Genomic DNA, 18,332 nt, shown 5'->3' on the forward strand with positions numbered 1-18,332 from the left:
AATGCCAATGAGAAGTTCAACACCAGTAATAAATGGTAGCATTATTTAATTTCTTTTCACTTCTGCTTTCTGTTCTCAGAATTTTGAAGTTCCTAGTGCCTTAAATTCAAGTAAAAGGTATTATGGGATAAATAATCATTATACACAGTAAAATTGAATGCAGACGGCACACGGTTGAGCAGAAAAATGAACCCTGTGCTGTCGAGAAGATTCGACCCCTGTTTGTACTAGTCAGCCCTGGTACAAGGCTGTCACATGAGATGACTCCTTCCTCACAGTTAGGTCTCGTGTGTGCTGCCCTCTTTCCCTAGAACTAGCGGTTAGCTTGCTGAATTGTGCTTCTGATTTTACTCAGACCATAAGGTTCTCTGCCCGTTTTTCAAACCAAAAACAGTTATTGTCTAATTAAAAGAGGTTGCTATCTCCTCACTCAAGATTTTCACGTGATATGATGAGCACAGTTTGTTGAATATGTCTGGACTCCGGGCGGATTGTACCTGCTGGCGGGATCATTCCCTCCCTAGTGCTGACAGTGTTCACAGTGTGCGTCCGGTGAAGATCATCTAATGCCTATTAGACCCAGTAGGGGGAATCAGATCCATCACGTGTGACTGATTGCAGGTTCAGAAGAAGGCAGACATGGTGAATGAAGACTTGCTGAGCGACGGAACTAATGAGAATGAATCTGGATTTTGGGACTCCTTCAAATGGTAAACTGGCATCATAAAGAAATAATGTTTTTAAGGAAAAACTGATATATAAGCACCATCCCTCCCTTCTCTTGAGTATAATAATCCTGTTTGGGCTTTTCAGATTCTGCTCTGTGCAATCTTGCACTTGTACTTAGAGTAGATGAGTGTTTCCCACTGATTAACTGAAAGAGGTTATCGTCCCCTCATGGTGGGGTTACTTCTGTGCCCTAGTTCTTGACTGCTGTTGGATTTTGTCCGCTATTTGGAGAGCTGAGTGGTAATTGCTCAGTTAACCTTCCATTGTATGTCTTGCATTCTGTGGACTAGCCTGTGTCCAGTCTTCTCCTGAAGCTACACGAGGCCCTGTGGGCAACCTCCCTCTCGTTGGGCAGCCATCCCCACCTCTCGTCCTGTGGGCTGCTTTTGCCGGCCTCGCGCTCTCGGGAAGGAACAGGGATGGGGAAGCACCGTCTCCTTCCCTCTCCCCTTAAAGGGCAGTGTGTCTGTATCAGTGTTTCAAGTGTTCTTGTTTTTACCTTTCTTGTTATAGGGGCTTTACAGGAGGACAGAAGACTGAGGAAGTGAAACAAGAGAAAGATGACATAATTAATATTTTCTCTGTCGCATCTGGTCATCTCTATGAAAGATTTCTTCGGTTAGTCATGTTGGTTATTTCAGAATGTGTGCATGGATTTGTTACAGGATTCTTATTTAGGGAGTACGTGTTTTATGGGATTCTGCCTGTTATACTTCTGTGTATTTGACACACTCTAAGGGTTGTGACTAGATTACCATATATAATTGTATTTGTTTTGATCCAGCCAGCCTCATGAAGGGAGCTAAATGCATCTGTGTACCTATTACAAGGCTCTAAACATATTTCAGTATCACTGTGCACACATCATAAGGAGTGGTGTTTAATTGTCCACCAAGCATCGCTTAAACCGGAAATTAGGAGGTTAACATAGAGAATAGAGGTGGAATAGGGCCATGGACCTGCCTTCTGAAGATTCATAGGATGTTAGAGCCAGGAGGGATCTTAATTCCGTTTTATAGACAGGCTGAGATTCAGAGGGTGGAAGGATTCGCCTGCGGTCACACAGCCAGAGTGGAGGAGAGGCACAGGCTTGGGCTGGTTGACACAGCGGTCGCCAGGGGAAAGGCCCTCAGGGCGTCTTGTTGTCAGTGGTCAGGAAGGCCTTTGCCTGAGAGTAACTTTCCTAATGCCAGGGTTCTTTTTCCTTGTAATTTTCCACTACAAATCTAGTCAAGATGTCATTTTACTCATGTTTAGCCCTCATATTCCCAAGAAATAATATCTGACCTAGAATAGTAATGTCAGATGTCAGTAACAACTGAATTTAATTAAATTCCTTGACTCAAAATTTGCTTTTGTTTGTTTCCAAAGTAGGGAATCCTGAAGCTGTAACCACTTGCCGTCCCCTTACCTCGCCCCGCTCTCCTCCCTGGCAGGCCCCGTCCAGGCCGTGGGGGGCAGTGCCGTGACGCAGAGCCACCGGGCTTTTCCAGCTTCTTTTTAGGGTGATGTCCTCAGCTAAGCACAGCCTCCAGGATTCATTTGTACCCTAACTAGCGTGTCAGTTCATGAAGCAGTTTATTTAAAGCTGTAACGTAATTAAAACATGTGCCTCTATCAGTTCAGTATATTACTATAGGTAATAAGTATTCCTTCTTTCCCATCCAGTGATAACACTGTAAAGATGAATAAGGGCAGTTTTCCATTGTCCCCTACTCAGGGTCTCTCTTTGCCTAATTGAGCCACCAGTTAGCTCTGCCACAAAGAACACTGAGTGGTCTCTTGATGGACTCTCCTTGGTTTTGTTGAGATTGAAAAGATTTGGACAATTGTTATTATTTTTTGCTTTTGTTTGACAGCATAATGATGCTATCAGTACTGAAGAATACCAAGACTCCTGTGAAATTCTGGTTCTTGAAGAATTACTTGTCCCCCACGTTTAAGGTTTGTTTCTCAGGCTTCGAAAAGGAAAACATTCCTAGTAAGGACATACGTACAGTGTGATATACTTTTTGCTACTTCTACATTATGTGTATGATTTAAAAATTTTCCTTGTATTTGGTTACCCTGATTCACCCGCATAATTCAATGTTGATTATTCTTCCAGACTGGTCTGTTTGGGGGGAATAGTTGTTATAAAACTGAACACAAAATTATGACTTATTTGAAGCTTGGATAACATAGGAGGAGAGTCTGTATCTTTTGTTTTCATGGAGTAACATTCCTCCTCTGAGCGTGCATGTCCTTGTTTAATTAGAAAGCACAGTACAGGTTTCCAGTGAGAAGGATGGTTAGTTCTGTCATGAACAACTACCCAGTGATCTGTGGAAGTAAAGGATCATCTGTGCAAAACAAAAACATGCTTGGAAAGTTTTCCGCTTTATATCAGTTAGTATTTGTCATCTAAATTGATTTATTTGCATCTTTGTTTTTGTTCTTCTTCAAGCAGCTTTTAATGTACTCAGTAATATCTCTCCGAGAGAAGTGATGCACTTCTGGTCCCCTGAAAGTACTTACATGTAGAATCTGAAAGACTTAATGGCAGCAACCTTGTTCAGAGTACTTGGGTTTGCTGTGTCATTCCCCGGGCTAGACCTAGTGGTGAGAAAGGCTTAAAATCAAGCTCAAAAAAATGTTCTGCTGAAGTCAAGTTTCGACAGATAAAGTCCATTTCCCTTAAACACACAGACACACAGACACACATACACAAATTGATTATCTAAAAGCCTTCACTTAAAGATTTCTGTCATCTCATGTGGTGATTAGAAGCCATAAAAAATGGGGATTTGACAAAAGTTTATATGTATTCTTTTATGTAGTCACGAGTGAGTCAGGGTCACGTTTCTTCGTTAGACCACTGATAGGGTAAATGTGTTTTACTTGTGCCATAATCGTGCTTGGTTGACTTACTTGTTTTTCTTAATCAAAGTAAATGATTGTTGTTCCCTGTATCTCAAAATAGGAGTTTATACCTTACATGGCAAACAAGTACAATTTTCAGTATGAGCTTGTTCAGTACAAATGGCCCCGGTGGCTTCATCAGCAGACTGAGAAACAGCGCATCATCTGGGGTTACAAGATCCTCTTCCTGGATGTGCTCTTCCCGCTGGTTGTTGACAAGTTCCTGTTTGTGGATGCCGATCAGGTAAGCTCTTAGCGACTGCGCTTCAGCAGTTTGTATTAAAGGCATTGGACTTCCTTTCCTTTTTTAAATGATTTTATCTTTCCAATTATGGAAAAGTACATGCTTGGTTTACATTATTTAGAGTATATGGAAATGTATCACCCAGATGTGATCACTTTTAAAATTTGTATTCGACATATCTCCTTTTCATCTTTGTTCCTATTGCCTCTTTTACACAGTTGTGATTGCATTGTGTATGCAGTTTTGTATCTTAAATTTAGTTCATTTAACATACAAACTAACAATTGGAAAATTCATCAGTTTAGCACAGTGCTTGCCATCATCTCCAATTATTTGCTCAAAAGCTAGAAGTTATTGACAAGGGTAAGTGAGAGGAAGTGCAAGTAGGTGGCCTTGATAATGTGGAACTCTTCAGAAGGTCATCCTGCTGTCAAGATTTGACTTAATTAAAAGGAACACACTTAATTTTAGAAAATTAAGATTTCTAATTTTAGAAATTTTAGAGCATACAAACTCAAGAAGTGTAAATGTACCTCTGCCCTACAGCCTTTCTCCTTATCCTGAGCTGGCTGAAACCTGAGCTCCTCATCTGGATGGAAGTGATATAATGTGTGCAAGTCATTTGGACAGAGCTTCATCCAGCTCTTGGGGATTCTGCCCCCTCTGGCTCACTTATACCGCAACTGGCTCAACCCGCAGCACGCTTTCCTAGTTCTAATATAATCACACTTAATCCTTGCTGAGCACTTACTGTGTGCCAGGCGTCATTCCCCATCATTCCCCGTTAGTTCATGTAATCCTCCCAACAACCCTGTGAGATCTCCATTTTAGATGAGGAAACTGAGTCACAGAGAGGCTGTGCAGTGTATCAATTATTAATTTGTTTTATTTCTGCTTTTTTTTTTTTTGAATGCTTGGAAATACTCTGTGCCAAGCACCAGGCTAAGCGTCTTGACATGCTAGTGAGGGCGGTCAGCCTAATCAGTGGAGGAAGCGAGGCTCGAGCTGGGTCTCCTGCCTGTGCCGCTGAGCCCTGAGCTCCCCGCCGTATCTCCTGGACCCTGCTGTCTGCATGGTTGTTTAACAGATGACTGTGATCCTCTCTTCTTCAGATTGTGCGGACAGATTTGAAAGAGCTGCGAGATTTCAGTTTGGACGGTGCTCCATATGGTTACACTCCTTTCTGTGACAGCCGCAAGGAGATGGACGGCTACAGGTTCTGGAAGTCAGGCTACTGGGCCAGTCACTTATCCGGGCGGAAGTATCATATCAGGTGCCGAAGAAGGAGTGCTTCTAATGCTGTTGTTTGATGTTCTTTAAAAGTAATTTTGTATGTTTAAAGTTGTGAATAGGTAATACATTAACGTGGTTCAGAAATAAAAATTATAAACAATACACAGTGAAAAGAAATCTTCCCCATTCTGTCTCCCTTCTTCCCAGTTCCCACTCCCACAACAGATAAAATCCTCTATTAATTTACTGTGTGTCCTTCCAGACTTTCTTAATTCTTAGGTAAACAACTGTGACTTCTTTTTTACACAAAATATAAACTATCCTATTTATAGTTTTGTGCCTTGCTTTTTTCACTTGATGTCTCTAGTAGACTTTATATCCACATGTGGAGAGAGACCTTTTTCCTTTTTACATCAACATATTATTCCAGTGTATATATTATTTATGGTCTCCCTATGACGTGCAATGTTGTAGTGAATAATTAAATACATAATTGTGTATATTTCAAGTATGTCTGTAGGACAAATTCCTAGAACTCCTAGGTTAAACAGTGAATGTATCTGTTGGGCATTTGTTGCTTTTCTACATTATCTTCTCTGGGCAGAGTGTGATTTGGAGAATAGGGGGATATGTAGGAAGCAGCATGTGTAGAGATAAATGTTGGGGTGTGGTGATTTCAGTATTGTACTTTATGTTCTTGGTCCAAAAGAACTGTAACATTTGGGTGTATTTTCTTTTCCTATAACATTTAAGACATCATCAGGATATCTTCAACTAATGGTTATCAGTCTTTATTACCAAATCTGCTGACATTTGCTAGGAATCTTTTGTCAGAGATGATTTCCTTTGGAAGGCAGTTACTTAAAGAACAGTGACAAAGTGAGCTCGTGGTACCAGAATATGGATTTTGTAATAACTTCCTTAGCCATCTTTGAAGTAGCACAGACTGACCCTGAGCTCCACTGTAGACCTCAGCTTACCTTTTCAAAGAGAAGCCAGAATGTTTGCCTAGTGATCTGTTCCATTAATCAGTGTGGTTACTTTCCCTGCGATAATCCATGGTTATAACAAATGGATTTTCTCTGTCCAGTGCATTGTATGTCGTGGATCTGAAGAAGTTTAGGAAAATAGCTGCTGGTGACAGACTCAGGGGACAGTACCAAGGTCTGAGTCAGGATCCTAACAGCCTTTCAAATCTTGATCAAGTAAGTGGCCATTTTTTTGGTTAACCGTTTCAGTGATGGGTATACAGTGTTGTGTCGGAAAATGAAGTGTAGCATTTGCTTCTCACTTCTCTGTTGGGACAGTGTTCTATGTCTTCATGGAAAGGAATTTGTGTGTGTGTGTGTGTGTGTGTGTGTGTGTGTGTGTGACACTTTTATCTGTCCTCAAGAGAGGACATAATGGTGAAAAATGTCATGGGCCTGAGGTTGGTTTGGGGAGGGAGATAGAAGGAGGACACTGCCACTCAGAACCATTACCTTATCTTTTCGTTTTGTACCCAGCTAATCTGATCAATTTGTTTCTCTGCCTACTAGGGTCAGTGTATTTCTCTTCTTTAGGAACTAACTAGCTCAGGATTCACAGCATAGAATATAGTATCGTAATTTCCCATTTTTTCCCATATCAGCAACCATGGTGTTTTTTAAGAAGTTTGGATGAGTCACTGTTTATTAATGCTAAACATTTTTTAGAGGTGAGATTATAGTTTGCGTTTTAGATACATAGTTTCACATATTCTGTTTTGCTTAAGTCTGCCTTAAACATTTTTAAGCATTTGTGATAGATAGCACCCATAAAGAAAAGTGAGTGTACAAAACAAAAATTTATAAATATTTGCATATTCATATGCATCAGTGCATTACCACAAAGCACATGCCCATGTACTACCACCCGGTTTTAGAAATACGACATTACTAGCATCCCAGAAGCCACCCTCTTTAACGGAAGTATCCAGCATCCTGACTTTTGTGGTAATCACTCCATTGCTTTTCTGTATTGAATTACTACTTACACATGTATCCTTAAAACACTATAGTTTTACCTGTTTTTTTCTGCCTGTCTCCGTGGGATTATACAAGATGTACTCTTTTGAGTCTAACTTCTTCTGCTTAATGTTATGTTAGTGAGATTCATCCGTATTGTTGTGTGAAGTGGTAGTATGTTTTGTTTATTGTACATTTGGGTTGTTTTCCATTTTTGTCTTCTACAAATAATGCTGTGATCATCGTTTATGCATATGTATACGTATTTCAGTTGTGTGTACAACTACAAGTTGAATTGCTGGGTCATCAGATTGGTCCATCTTTATCTTTACTAGATAATTCCAAACAGTTTTCCAAAGTAGTTCTGATTTATACTCCCATCAGCAGTGTAAGAATTCCTGACGCTCTATGTAATTTTGAGTAATACTTATTGTTAATCTGTTAAATTGTTAGATGTGAGCTGGCAGCCCATGTGGCTTTCAGTTAGAGAGTTTAATCCCTTTACATGTAATGTAATTATTAGTGTGGTAGGATTTACATCTGCCAATTTCCTGCTTGTTTTCTATATGTCTTTTGTGTTTCTCAGTTCCTCCATTACTGCCTTCATTAATAGATATTTTAATTCCCCTCTTGTTTCATTCACTGTGTACATGGAGATTTTCCAGGGTTTTTTTTTGTTCTAGCCCAGTTGCTCTAGTCTGAGAAAGTATTATGTATGATCTCAGCCATTTGAAGTTTGTTGAGCTTTGCTTGTTGAGCTGACCCAGATATGATCAGTTTTGGTAAACATTTCAACTGGTTTCATATTCTGCAGATGTTAGGTGTAATGTTTTTCTATGTATGTCCATTAGGTGAGGTTTAGTGGTATGTTGTTGTGTGTGTTTTGTCTGTGTGTTTTTCTATTAGTTACTGAGAGAATTGTGCTAAAATCTCTTTCCATATTGTGAAATCTTTCTTGTCTTTGGTTTTGTCAAATTTTGCTTGATGTGCTTAGAGACTGTATCATTCAGTGCCTAAAAACTTAGAAGTCATATATATGTCTGACAAATTAACCTTTTATTATCTCTGTTAATGCTTTTTGGGCAGGGGCTTAAAGTGTGCTTCATCTAGTATTAGTGCAGCTATGCTGGTTTTCCTTTTAGTTAGTGTTACATGGTATATTTTTTTATCCTTCTGTTCTCAATCATTCTTTTTTTTTTTTTTTTTGTGGTATGCGGGCCTCTCACTGTTGTGGCCTCTCCCGTTGCGGAGCACAGGCTCCGGACGTGCAGGCTCATCGGCCATGGCCCACGGGCCCAGCCGCTTCGCGGCATGTGGGATCCTCCCGGACTGGTGCACGAACCCGTGTCCCCTGCGTCAGCAGGCGGACTCTCAACCACTGCGCCACCAGGGAAGCCCCTCAATCATTCTTTATCCTTATGTTTTAGTTCTGTTTCTTATAAATAGCTTAATATTGGTTTGTTTTTTCATGTGGTTGTGACAGTCATTTAATTTGAACATTAGTCCGTTTATAGTTAATGTAATCACCAACAAGTTTGGCTTCTCCATAGTCCTGCTTATTCCATATGTCCTGTATTTCTTTTTTCTCCTGTCAGTTTCTTTCAGATTGATTGAGGATTTTTTCATAATTCCATTTTCCCTCTATTAAACTATACACTTAAAGTAATTTTTAAATGATTAGCCTAGAGATTACAGTATGCATTTCTGACTTTGCAAAGGCTAATGTTAATTAGTGTATTTTACTCATCTACCAGACAGTGCAAAAACATCAGAACAGTTCTTCTCAAATTTTAGCATATATAAAAAAATCACCTGAAGAACTTATTAAAGCCTTAAGCCCTGGGCCCCATCCCCCACAGGCTGATTCAGTAGGTATATGGTTGGGCCTTAGAATCTGCATTCCTAGCAAACTGTGTGCTGCCAGTCCACAGACTACATTTTGAGTGTCATTGTCTTAGAACTCATTACTCCATTTATCCTTATCTCAACCTAAATACTTTGTTGCCATGTATTTTAGATCTGTCTATATTTTAAACCCCAGAAGAAGTTATTCTTCTTGTTTAATACAGTCAGTATCTATTTAAATTTGAACTAACATAGTTACCCTTTGGGTTACTCTGCATTCTCCCCTGCATTTCTGGGCTTCCATATTGGATCATTTTCCTTCTGCCTGAAGGTGGTCCTTTACTTAGTGTTCACTAGTAACAAATTCAGTTTTTGTTGTCTGAAAGTATCTGTATTTTACCTTGATTATCTTTTACTGTGGTAAAATTTACCATTTTAACTATTTTTAAATGTTCAGTGGGATTAAGTACATTTACAATGTGCAGCTGTCCATCTCCAGAACTGTTTCATCATCCCAAACAGAAACTCTGTACCCATTAAACAGTTAACTCCCCTTTTCTCCTGCCCCCAGCCCCTGGTAACCTCTATTCTATTTTCTGTCAGTATGCATTTGCTTATTCCAGGTACTTTTGGAATCACACAATATTTTTCCTTTTGTGTTTGTTTTATTTCACTTAGCATAATGTTTTCAAGATTCCTCCATGCTGTAGCATGTACCTAACTTTTCTTCCTGTTAAGATCAAATAATATTTCATTGTATGTATATACATTTTGTTTGGCTATTCATCTGTTGATGGACATTTGGCTTATTTCCATCTTTTGACTTGTGAATAATGCCTCTGTGAACATCGGCGTACAAGTATCCGTTTGAGTCTCTGCTTTCAGTTCTTTTGTGTATATACCCAGAAGTGAAATTATCGGATCGTATTGGTTGTTTGTGTCTTTGGACAGTGGAACGTTTTATTGTGTCAAACGCACAGGTTTTTCTGAGAGAAAAGCTTCAAAGCATAGAGTACAGCTGGCTAGAAAACATGTGGGCTTCATCTACTTGGGATCAAGCCTTAGCAGACAAGGTGGGTTCAGAGCTTCCTTAATTGAAGCAAACCCTTGAAGTACAAGAGCCACACTCGATGCTTACTTGGCTTTTAGAAGGCAGTACTGTTTTTCTTAGAATTGCCCTCATGGAGGGAATCTAGGTGCAGGCTGTTTGTGAGTGTTAAGCTAAAGTTTTTCAGATGCTTATTGTGGGTAGCTGTTTTATGGATCCTCTAAACTTTGTGGTTTTTAAAAACACCGGAAATAAATATTTTAGTTTCTCTAAGGTTGTTGGTACGGACTCTTTTCTGTTTTAAAAATTTGTGATTGACATGTGATATGTAATGAACAGCTAATTTGCTGTGCATTTATTTAAATTTCCCCTAGGACTTTATTTCTAAACATTTTCTTTTATGTTTTATTGAACTATAGTTGATTTACAATGTGGTGTTAATTTCTGCTGCAATGCAAAGTGATTCAGTTATACATATGTATATTTTTTCTTTTTCATGTTCTTTTCCATTATGGTTTATCACAGGATATTGAATATAGTTCCCTCTGCTCTGCAGTAGGACCTTGTTGTTTATTACCCTAGAACTTTAGATTGTTGTGTTTTATCTTCTCTTCCGAACAGGATTTGCCCAATAACATGATCCACCAGGTGCCAATTAAATCACTCCCTCAAGAATGGCTTTGGTGTGAAACATGGTGTGACGATGCCTCTAAGAAAAGGGCAAAAACAATTGATTTGGTAAGTTGTCGGTGGCTCTTTTCTGCATCTTAGTCCTGTCTGATGGATGACTAGATAATTTAGTCTTTCTCTTTAACTGTGTAGTTCAGGGACTGCAGAACTTCTTACAGCAACCTCAGCAGGAAGCCAAATCCTCCAGTGTGTGATGGGGTTGTTTTCACTACTTAGAATTGGTGAAGTTACCACTGATCTTCCAGATCACTCTGTGCCTTGTAATGTTTCCAGTGTTTCTTTTCCTGCCTTCCAGTAGCGCTCCACAACTTCTTTGCGGAAGCTTTGTACGGCCCACTCACTACCACACTGCTTCTGCTAATATGGTTTGCTTCCTCAGTATTGTTCTCTTTGTCCAGTAAGGACCTGTAACCCAAGAACAGAAACACCTTTGAATTCTGTGTAACATACCCTTCCTTCAGCTCAGTTGAAGTGTGTTATTTTGGTTTTCACAGTGTAATAATCCAATGACCAAAGAGCCCAAGCTGGAGGCCGCTGTTCGAATTGTCCCAGAGTGGCAGGACTATGATCAGGAGATCAAACAGCTACAGACACGCTTTCAGGAGGAGAAGGAATCGGGAGCACTTCATAAAGACACACCGGCACAAGAACCGAGCCGGGAAGGTACGTACAGCCTCTTGGCTTTAGGCAAGTACTTCTTGGCCTGTCTAATTTCTGTTTGTTGCAAAAGCAGAATAATGAATAAAAGGACTAGAAGAAACAGTTATTTAATCCTTCCATCCTGACATCTGCTAGTGTATATTGTGCACTTTCCTTATTCAGTTGGGTTCTAAACAGTATTTATTAATGCAATTGCTGCCCTTTTTTTTTCTTCTTTCTTTCTCTTTCTTTCTTTTTTTGAAGAAAGACTGCTTTCATTGTGATTATTGTTATTTAGGTTCATGAGTTTTGTGATACATAAGCCAAACCTGCCATTATTTGGGGGACCTCTTGTCAGATTCCTAGTGAATGAACACATTTAGGGTCAAGACAGAGAACGTATTGATTTGAAAAAAGTATTCTGAGGACTAAATCTTCATATAATGTTTTCCCTACTGTTTGTACATCTCGGATGGTAGCCAATCTAAAAAAATCATTAGAGTACAAAAGTGACCTTTTGTAAACCCATTAATAAGCTGGGCTCTGGATTTTAATGTATTCAGCTCAAAACGAATTCTCAAAAAGCAATTATAGAACATGGATCTTGAGTGATTCTGAAGACTATGGCATGATATTAAAATCACAGCTAAAAGGTTGGATATTCACCATAAAAATAATTAAGTTCATGAGTAAAACCTCAAGGATTTCCATAGATAAATGGCAAAGAATGTAGACATACTGTTTAAATAAGAGGAAAACAGAAATATAAATGAATTTGAGGAAACAGTAATCAAATTAAAGGAATCTATCATTAATGCATGCTACATAGAAAAAAGCGTACATATTGGTAATGCCATTTGTTGGGGGAGATGGTGATGAACCTGTTGTGGGTGAACCTTGCTGAAGCTTTGTGCACTAGAACAATCCTTGTTAGAGGGCAGTCAGTCGATCGTCAGGAGCCATTAAAGTGCTTATATCCTCAGTAATTTCTCTCTCGAGAATTTACCTTGAAAGAAATAATTCAATGCAAGAAGAAAGTTATGTACATGGAGAAATTTATTTTATTATTACTTGTAAACCAAAGGCATTAAAAAACAGTTTTAAACACCCAAAAATAGAAAATCGTAAATGAGCTACACTGCTACATAGGAAGTGTTTATATGTTATTAAGTGAAAAAAGAAGACTCCTGACTAAAAATATGTGCATTTTTCCTAGAAGTAAATATCGTACTTGTGAAAACAATATTTAGATGGAGTTAGGGGTATGCAGGTAGTTTCCATGTTCTTAAAGATAAAAATGTCTTTTTTAGTTTGTTTTTGCTTTCAAAATATAACACAAACACACTAAACCAAAGCTCCTAAAACTTTAAAAAGAGAGATACAGCAGAGGTAGGGGCACAAATAATAGGTTTCGTACCAGAAAATGCCTAGGCTGTACTATTTTTTTTTGGCTGTGTCGGGTCTTCGTTGCAACACTCGAGATCTTTCATTTCAGCCTGTGGGCTCTTAGTTGTGACACGTAGGCTCCAGGGCACATGGGCTCTGTAGTTGGTGGCACGCTGGCTCAGGCACGCGGGCTTAGTTGCCCCGTGGCCTGTGGGATCTTAGTTCCCCGACCAGGGAGCGAACCCGCGTCCCCTGCGTTGGAAGGCGGATTCTTCACCACTGGACCACCAGGGAAGTCCCTAGTCTGTACTTTTATAACTTGACAATAATTCCTTTTCTTTTCAATCGTTCTCCTTTTCCGTAGGACCTCAGAAACATGAAGAATTATGATCTCCAGAGGAGGATAGGGAATTACACCATTTGAAGAACACTTTTTATATTAAATGCTAGCTTTTTCCAATCTGTCTATACAACTGCTGATGAACTGGCTGGGCAGGTGTGCCGCACCGTTCATTCTGACTCCTGCACGCTGGCGGCTCTGGATCTCTGGAGTCAAGGCTCCACTGGATTCATACCTCAGAGGAAGACAAGGGGCTGATCTCTGGGGGACTCTATAAAGAGCAGGCTTCTAACCAGAGGGGAAGATGGCAGAGGCAACTGGAAGAAAACGAGCCCTGTGGTGCTCACACCCAGGAGCCCACACGTGCCACAGTGTCTCGGGAAGCCACCAGCCAGAGCCACCGTGTCCTTCCTTACCTCAGCCTACGGGCAGCGGAGCTCAGTCTGCAGCCTGGGCCGCAGGGCAGGTGCCGCCCACATCAGCCATCAGAAGCTTTGCCCAAGGTCTGCGCACCTCGGGGTTTGCGCCAGCGTTCCCCTGTGCCCTTCCCCAGCATCAGGTTCACTGTCAAATTGAAACCCAACCAACAATCATGTGTCTTCAGGCTCGGCTCGGGGCAGGTTAATTTGGGGTTAGGATGGGGGTGGGTTGGGCTGAGGGTAGGGAAAATGTCAGGAGTAGGAGGCTCTGGAACGCTGGGGTGAGGGCGAGGGGGACCGGAGATCGGCCGTCCTCTTTTATAGACCGTCGGCACCGTTGTGACTAATTGGAAATGAAGACGTTGTCCTTATTCTCCACCCAGCCCCAGTGAACGTTTTAAGTAATTGTTTTATAAGCAGTTTTTTAAGTTGTGAAAGTCTTTGCTTTTCTCTTCCCACTTTCTTAAAAAAGAAGCCTGTTATTTCCTTACTGGATACAGCCATAGTAAGCCCCTGTAGTGATCCATCCTGAAGGGCTCAGGGCTCCCTCAGGACGGTCACCGCATCATTTACCCTCTTCTTCTCCGCAGGATTTTCGTCTCTCAGACCCAGGGGAAGTTGGCTTTGGCTTTTCTCTACGGAAGACTCCCAGATCCGAGATCGGGAGAGATTCTGCTTGTGTAATTCACTTTTTTCTATACACTGTTCTGTATTCCTTTTAGTTTAGTGCGGTGGGCTGCCTTTGACTTGCAGAAATTGCCAGTGTTGCACCTGTTCTGACTCCACAGAGTTGCATCTTGAAGCAGGTTTGGCCCTTTGGTCATGGCTTTTCGTGTCTTCACTTCAGCAGCCCAGAAGGGCGCTTCCGCGGCAGCCTTTCCTGCTGGGTGGGCAGAGCCGGGAGGCGCCCACGAGGAGTCTTGCAGGTGCTGTCGGCCTGCGTGGCTGTAAGGCTGCAGGTCCTGCCCCCTGGCTGCCCAGGCTGCAGGGCACAGCAGCAGAGCACTCCGTGGACTGTGCCTCCTTCCAAAGTCTTAGGACAAATATCGAGGAATTAATTTTTTCCATATTCACACGCCAAGGTTAGCTCGGGAGTCTCTTAGTCCTAGGGAGCTTTTGAGCGTGCTTTTGTAGGTCCATTAAAAAACTGGGGAGGAGGGAGCCCGAAAGATTTTTAGATAAATCGATCCAAGACTGCAAAGGTCCCTCAGAGGTGTCGCTGTTGACAAAGGCTCTAGCGTGAGTTCCCCCCACGCTGCTCCTCCCCTGGTCAGAGCAGCTAAAGGGATAGAATCAATGAGAGTGGAAAACATTCACTCAGGTCCATCTGAGGGTTAATTAAGCCTTCAGAGAGGCTGCCGCTGCCGCCGCCACTTCTGTCTACAACCACGGGCGCAGTTGTGCGTTTTCCCACTTCATTTACTGGGAGGTTGAGCGGGAAATAACAAAAGTCACTGGGATGTGCTTTCTAAACGCTGGTTCCCTCGGGACATGGAATAGGCCACCTTTCCACGTCTTTCTGCCTGGGCTCTTAACGTGTATCGTTCATGAGGAAGGTGAAATCTGTTCTCTGTGTAGTGTGTGTGTGTCCTCGTTGCCCCTTATTTGTCACCACCCTAAATTTAAGTCTTATTAACAGTTGAATCTAAACATGCGAGACCCTGCTTGCTTCTGAAACGGCCTAGGGTCCTCCTTCTCATGCCAGGAATATCTTGGTTCGCGTGGCATGAGCAACTTGCAAAACGAACCTCTAGCGCCCTGGGAAATGATACCGCCACTAAAATTTGGTCTTGGTCAGCTTTGTCTGTTCTCTCTACCGTATGAAAGCAAATTGTGACGGGAAAGATAGAGATTTTTCACAAGAAACGTGAACTGATTTTACCGAGAAGTGCAAGCTTCTGGAAGCTACTCACAGTACGTTGTTCTCAACCATCTTTTCATACATAATGGACTTTTTCCCCCTTCATCATGCCACAGTGGAAACTTTTTCTTTCTGAATCAGTGCCAGAGCAATGTGACACATCAGAACGACACGCAACAGTGTGGGTTTTTATGTCTTGCAAACAGTGGTGTTTGACGGAGGTCAGAACGGGTGCACGCGGCCTGCTCTCGGAGCTGCGGGGACGTGCCTGTGTTTCGTTTAAAAGCGTCCTGAATACTTGACCCCTGAGAGCGCTGGTGCGGCAGTTTTCCGCACGCCTGAGGGAGTGCCGAAGCTGTCAAAGTGGCACTTCAGATTGAAACGTAGAGCTGTTGGCCTGCCTGCCAAGCACACGCACACCTGGTAGGCCCACGCACTGTGTGAGCTCAGCTCGGGGGGCGGCGGGGAGCAAAGGTTTCATGAAAATCAGGTAGTACTTTCCAAGAAGGGAGCTTAATCGACTCTGCTGTCCTCACGCCCTCATATCATGAGCCTTGTGAAAGGTCTGATGGAACGAACAACGTCTGTCTGGTTGCAGGATTACTGAGTGAAGGGGCTGACGGCCAGGGACAGCAGTGCGGTTTCCAGAAGAGACTGGAAGGGAAATGAAAATCCCAGTTTCCTTCGGCTGGGAATTCCACTTTACTGACCTCGTAACTTGGAACGGGTCAGACCCCGCCCTCACAGCAGCGAGCATAAGGTGGTTCCCCCTCCCCGACACCCCCTTGGGAGTAAATTTGGCTACTTGAAAGCAGTTTTCTTTTTTTCCTGAAACTGTCATGGATGATTAAAAGAAATAATTCAACTCAAGAGTTTCAAGAGGACATCTCGTGCATTTTTCTGAGTAAAATGTTCGTGCTGTGGTATCAATATCATGGAAGTGGAAGTGTTTTGGTGAAGCTTTCTCTTGGTAACAGTGAATGCAGGGTGTGTTGTGTGCAAAGTTATTTAAATATATTCCATTGTGTAATTTTAATAGTTTTTTAAGCATTTGATTTTTATGGGGACACTTTTGTGGGATGATAAGGGTTAATCAACTTGAATATTGCTGTTTTGTGTCTAGTCTGGTGGGATAACCTTTGTAATTTAAATTCCTATTTTCCCAGTCTTGCTACAGTGAGGAAGGATCTTTATTAGGACTTCGGTAGTAACCTGACTGAATTCCACAAATTCGACGTCATTAACTCAGGTCTTTGTTGGTACTTCAGAGTATCTGGAGGATACCAATTTCTCTTTCATTATTTGGTCTTTGATCTCTCAATCTAATACAGAAATGAAGCTTCTGGGTGGCGGTGAGTCAGGGCACTGAGTAGAGGATCTCTCTCTCTCAGGGTGTCACTGAGTGCTGACAGCTTATAAAAACAAACCACGAAATCAGCTTCAGGCACCTGCATGCTCCCCAGAAGCAGTCCGAAAGTGAGGCCATCTCCTGAGTCTTTTCCAATCACCTAGCAACACAGAGGCCAAATGCGGCAGATGTAAGTAGGACACAAGTTAGGGTTTGAGGCAAGGCCTTCATCCCACCTGTAATTTATGCATTGCCTTACGTGTCACCTTTTAGATTTCCAGAGAAATGGACGTAATTCCTCTTCTCAATAAAAATGGCAAAATACATTAACCTAAGGTCAGCAATTTGAGAAAAGATTATCAAGTACGGTGGTTTCCAACCAGTTGTTTTTGCTAATAATAAGGTAAACATGGAAAAAACAAAGAAAAATATTAGAATTTTTAAAGAAACTGTACTTAAAAAAAAAAAACAAAAACCTTTGTAACTCTTCTATTTTACTGTAATCCTGTTCCATTAAATGCAGCAAAGGTCCAGGTGCTGCCCCTTGCTCGGGAACAAGCACTGGGACAGTAAACGTCTACAGAGCCCTCTGCGCCTGAAATGGATTGAGAATGAATTTCCTGGTACTGTAATGAAGATAAGGTCTGCTCAACACAATAAACTTTTCCTTCTCTTGTTTAAAACCGTCTGGTCCGTCATTCAGCTTTTATGCTTAGGAAAGGTAAGTCGTTAGAGCTCGAAATTCCATCCCTCCATCTGACAGAAGCAGCAGGCCTGGACAGGAGGAAGAGCTTTACCCGAACGCCTTGTCTGCTGAGGAGCTAGGTCCAGGTGCAGCCAATTCTCTAGATTCTCAGGGGAGCACCCAGGCCTCTTCCGAGGTCCCCAAGTTTGGGGGACTGCCCCAGGCAGGATCTGGCAGGCAAGCTGCCCCAGAAGCACTAACCGTAACAGGAAGCATGGCATGGACTTTGTTCATTTTGCAAATTCTCTGAGCTCCTACGCTGGGGCTGGATTTAAGGTTGAAGATTACGGTTCCCGCCATTCAGGTGCTCACTGGACACCGCAAGCTGGTGTAATGGGAGCGCTTGCAGAGGTGGAGGTTGGGCAGAGGGACCTTGTGGCTGTGAGAACATGACAGAGGGCACCTACGGTGGAGGAGGGAACGAGGGGTTTGGTGGTCAGGAAAAGCTTCTACAAGGAGAGGATGCTTAAACTCAAGTTTGGGGAATCGGTAGGCGCTATCTATGTAGAATGAGGGAGGGGGGATACAGTGAGGTTGGAGAGCTGGTGTATCTCATTTAAGGAGCTGCAAGTGAACCTCTGGGGCTGGAGTCATGGCCAGGAGCGAGGTGCTGGAGTGGGGATCTGAGTTGATCCAGAGCCACCAGAAAGCCCCTGAGGGGTTTTAAACTGGGTACCCACATGAAACCTCTTTTTTCTTGTAAAAATATTACTATTGATGTATAGCATTTGAAGGTACAAGTACACAAACATACACCTTGATAGATTTTCAAAGTAAACACACTTGTATAACCATCAACCAGATAAAGAGGTAAAAAGAAGTTGGATTATAGTCTGGCTTCCATCAGTGGCAAGAGCATTGTATCAGACCAACCAGTAAATAGATATACATTGTTGAAATGCACTGGAAAGTGATCAGA

The 18,332-nt window shown here is 41.9% G+C and overlaps 1 protein-coding gene across 2 annotated transcripts in view; it reads left to right on the forward strand.

Moving 5' to 3' along the window:
* Positions 1-17,351, forward strand: part of UGGT1 (UDP-glucose glycoprotein glucosyltransferase 1) — a 123,208-nt gene extending 105,857 nt beyond the window's left edge. The window contains exons 33-42 of one of the 2 annotated variants that reach the window (XR_009564653.1): positions 622-710; positions 1,243-1,347; positions 2,589-2,673; positions 3,692-3,874; positions 4,987-5,147; positions 6,198-6,312; positions 10,607-10,723; positions 11,170-11,338; positions 13,065-13,543; positions 14,050-17,351. Coding sequence is in view for 1 of the 2 variants with exons in the window: in XM_030840415.2 (XP_030696275.1) it covers positions 622-710; positions 1,243-1,347; positions 2,589-2,673; positions 3,692-3,874; positions 4,987-5,147; positions 6,198-6,312; positions 10,607-10,723; positions 11,170-11,338; positions 13,065-13,090 (1,050 nt within the window). In the remaining variant the exon portion in view is untranslated. Of the gene's footprint in view, positions 1-621; positions 711-1,242; positions 1,348-2,588; positions 2,674-3,691; positions 3,875-4,986; positions 5,148-6,197; positions 6,313-10,606; positions 10,724-11,169; positions 11,339-13,064 lie in introns of both variants that reach the window. The other variant, XM_030840415.2, reaches the window with a different exon arrangement.
* Positions 17,352-18,332: the final 981 nt, after the last annotated feature.

The sequence above is a fragment of the Globicephala melas genome, chromosome 7, assembly GCF_963455315.2.
Source record: "Globicephala melas chromosome 7, mGloMel1.2, whole genome shotgun sequence".
NCBI classification, from domain to species: Eukaryota; Metazoa; Chordata; class Mammalia; order Artiodactyla; family Delphinidae; genus Globicephala; species Globicephala melas.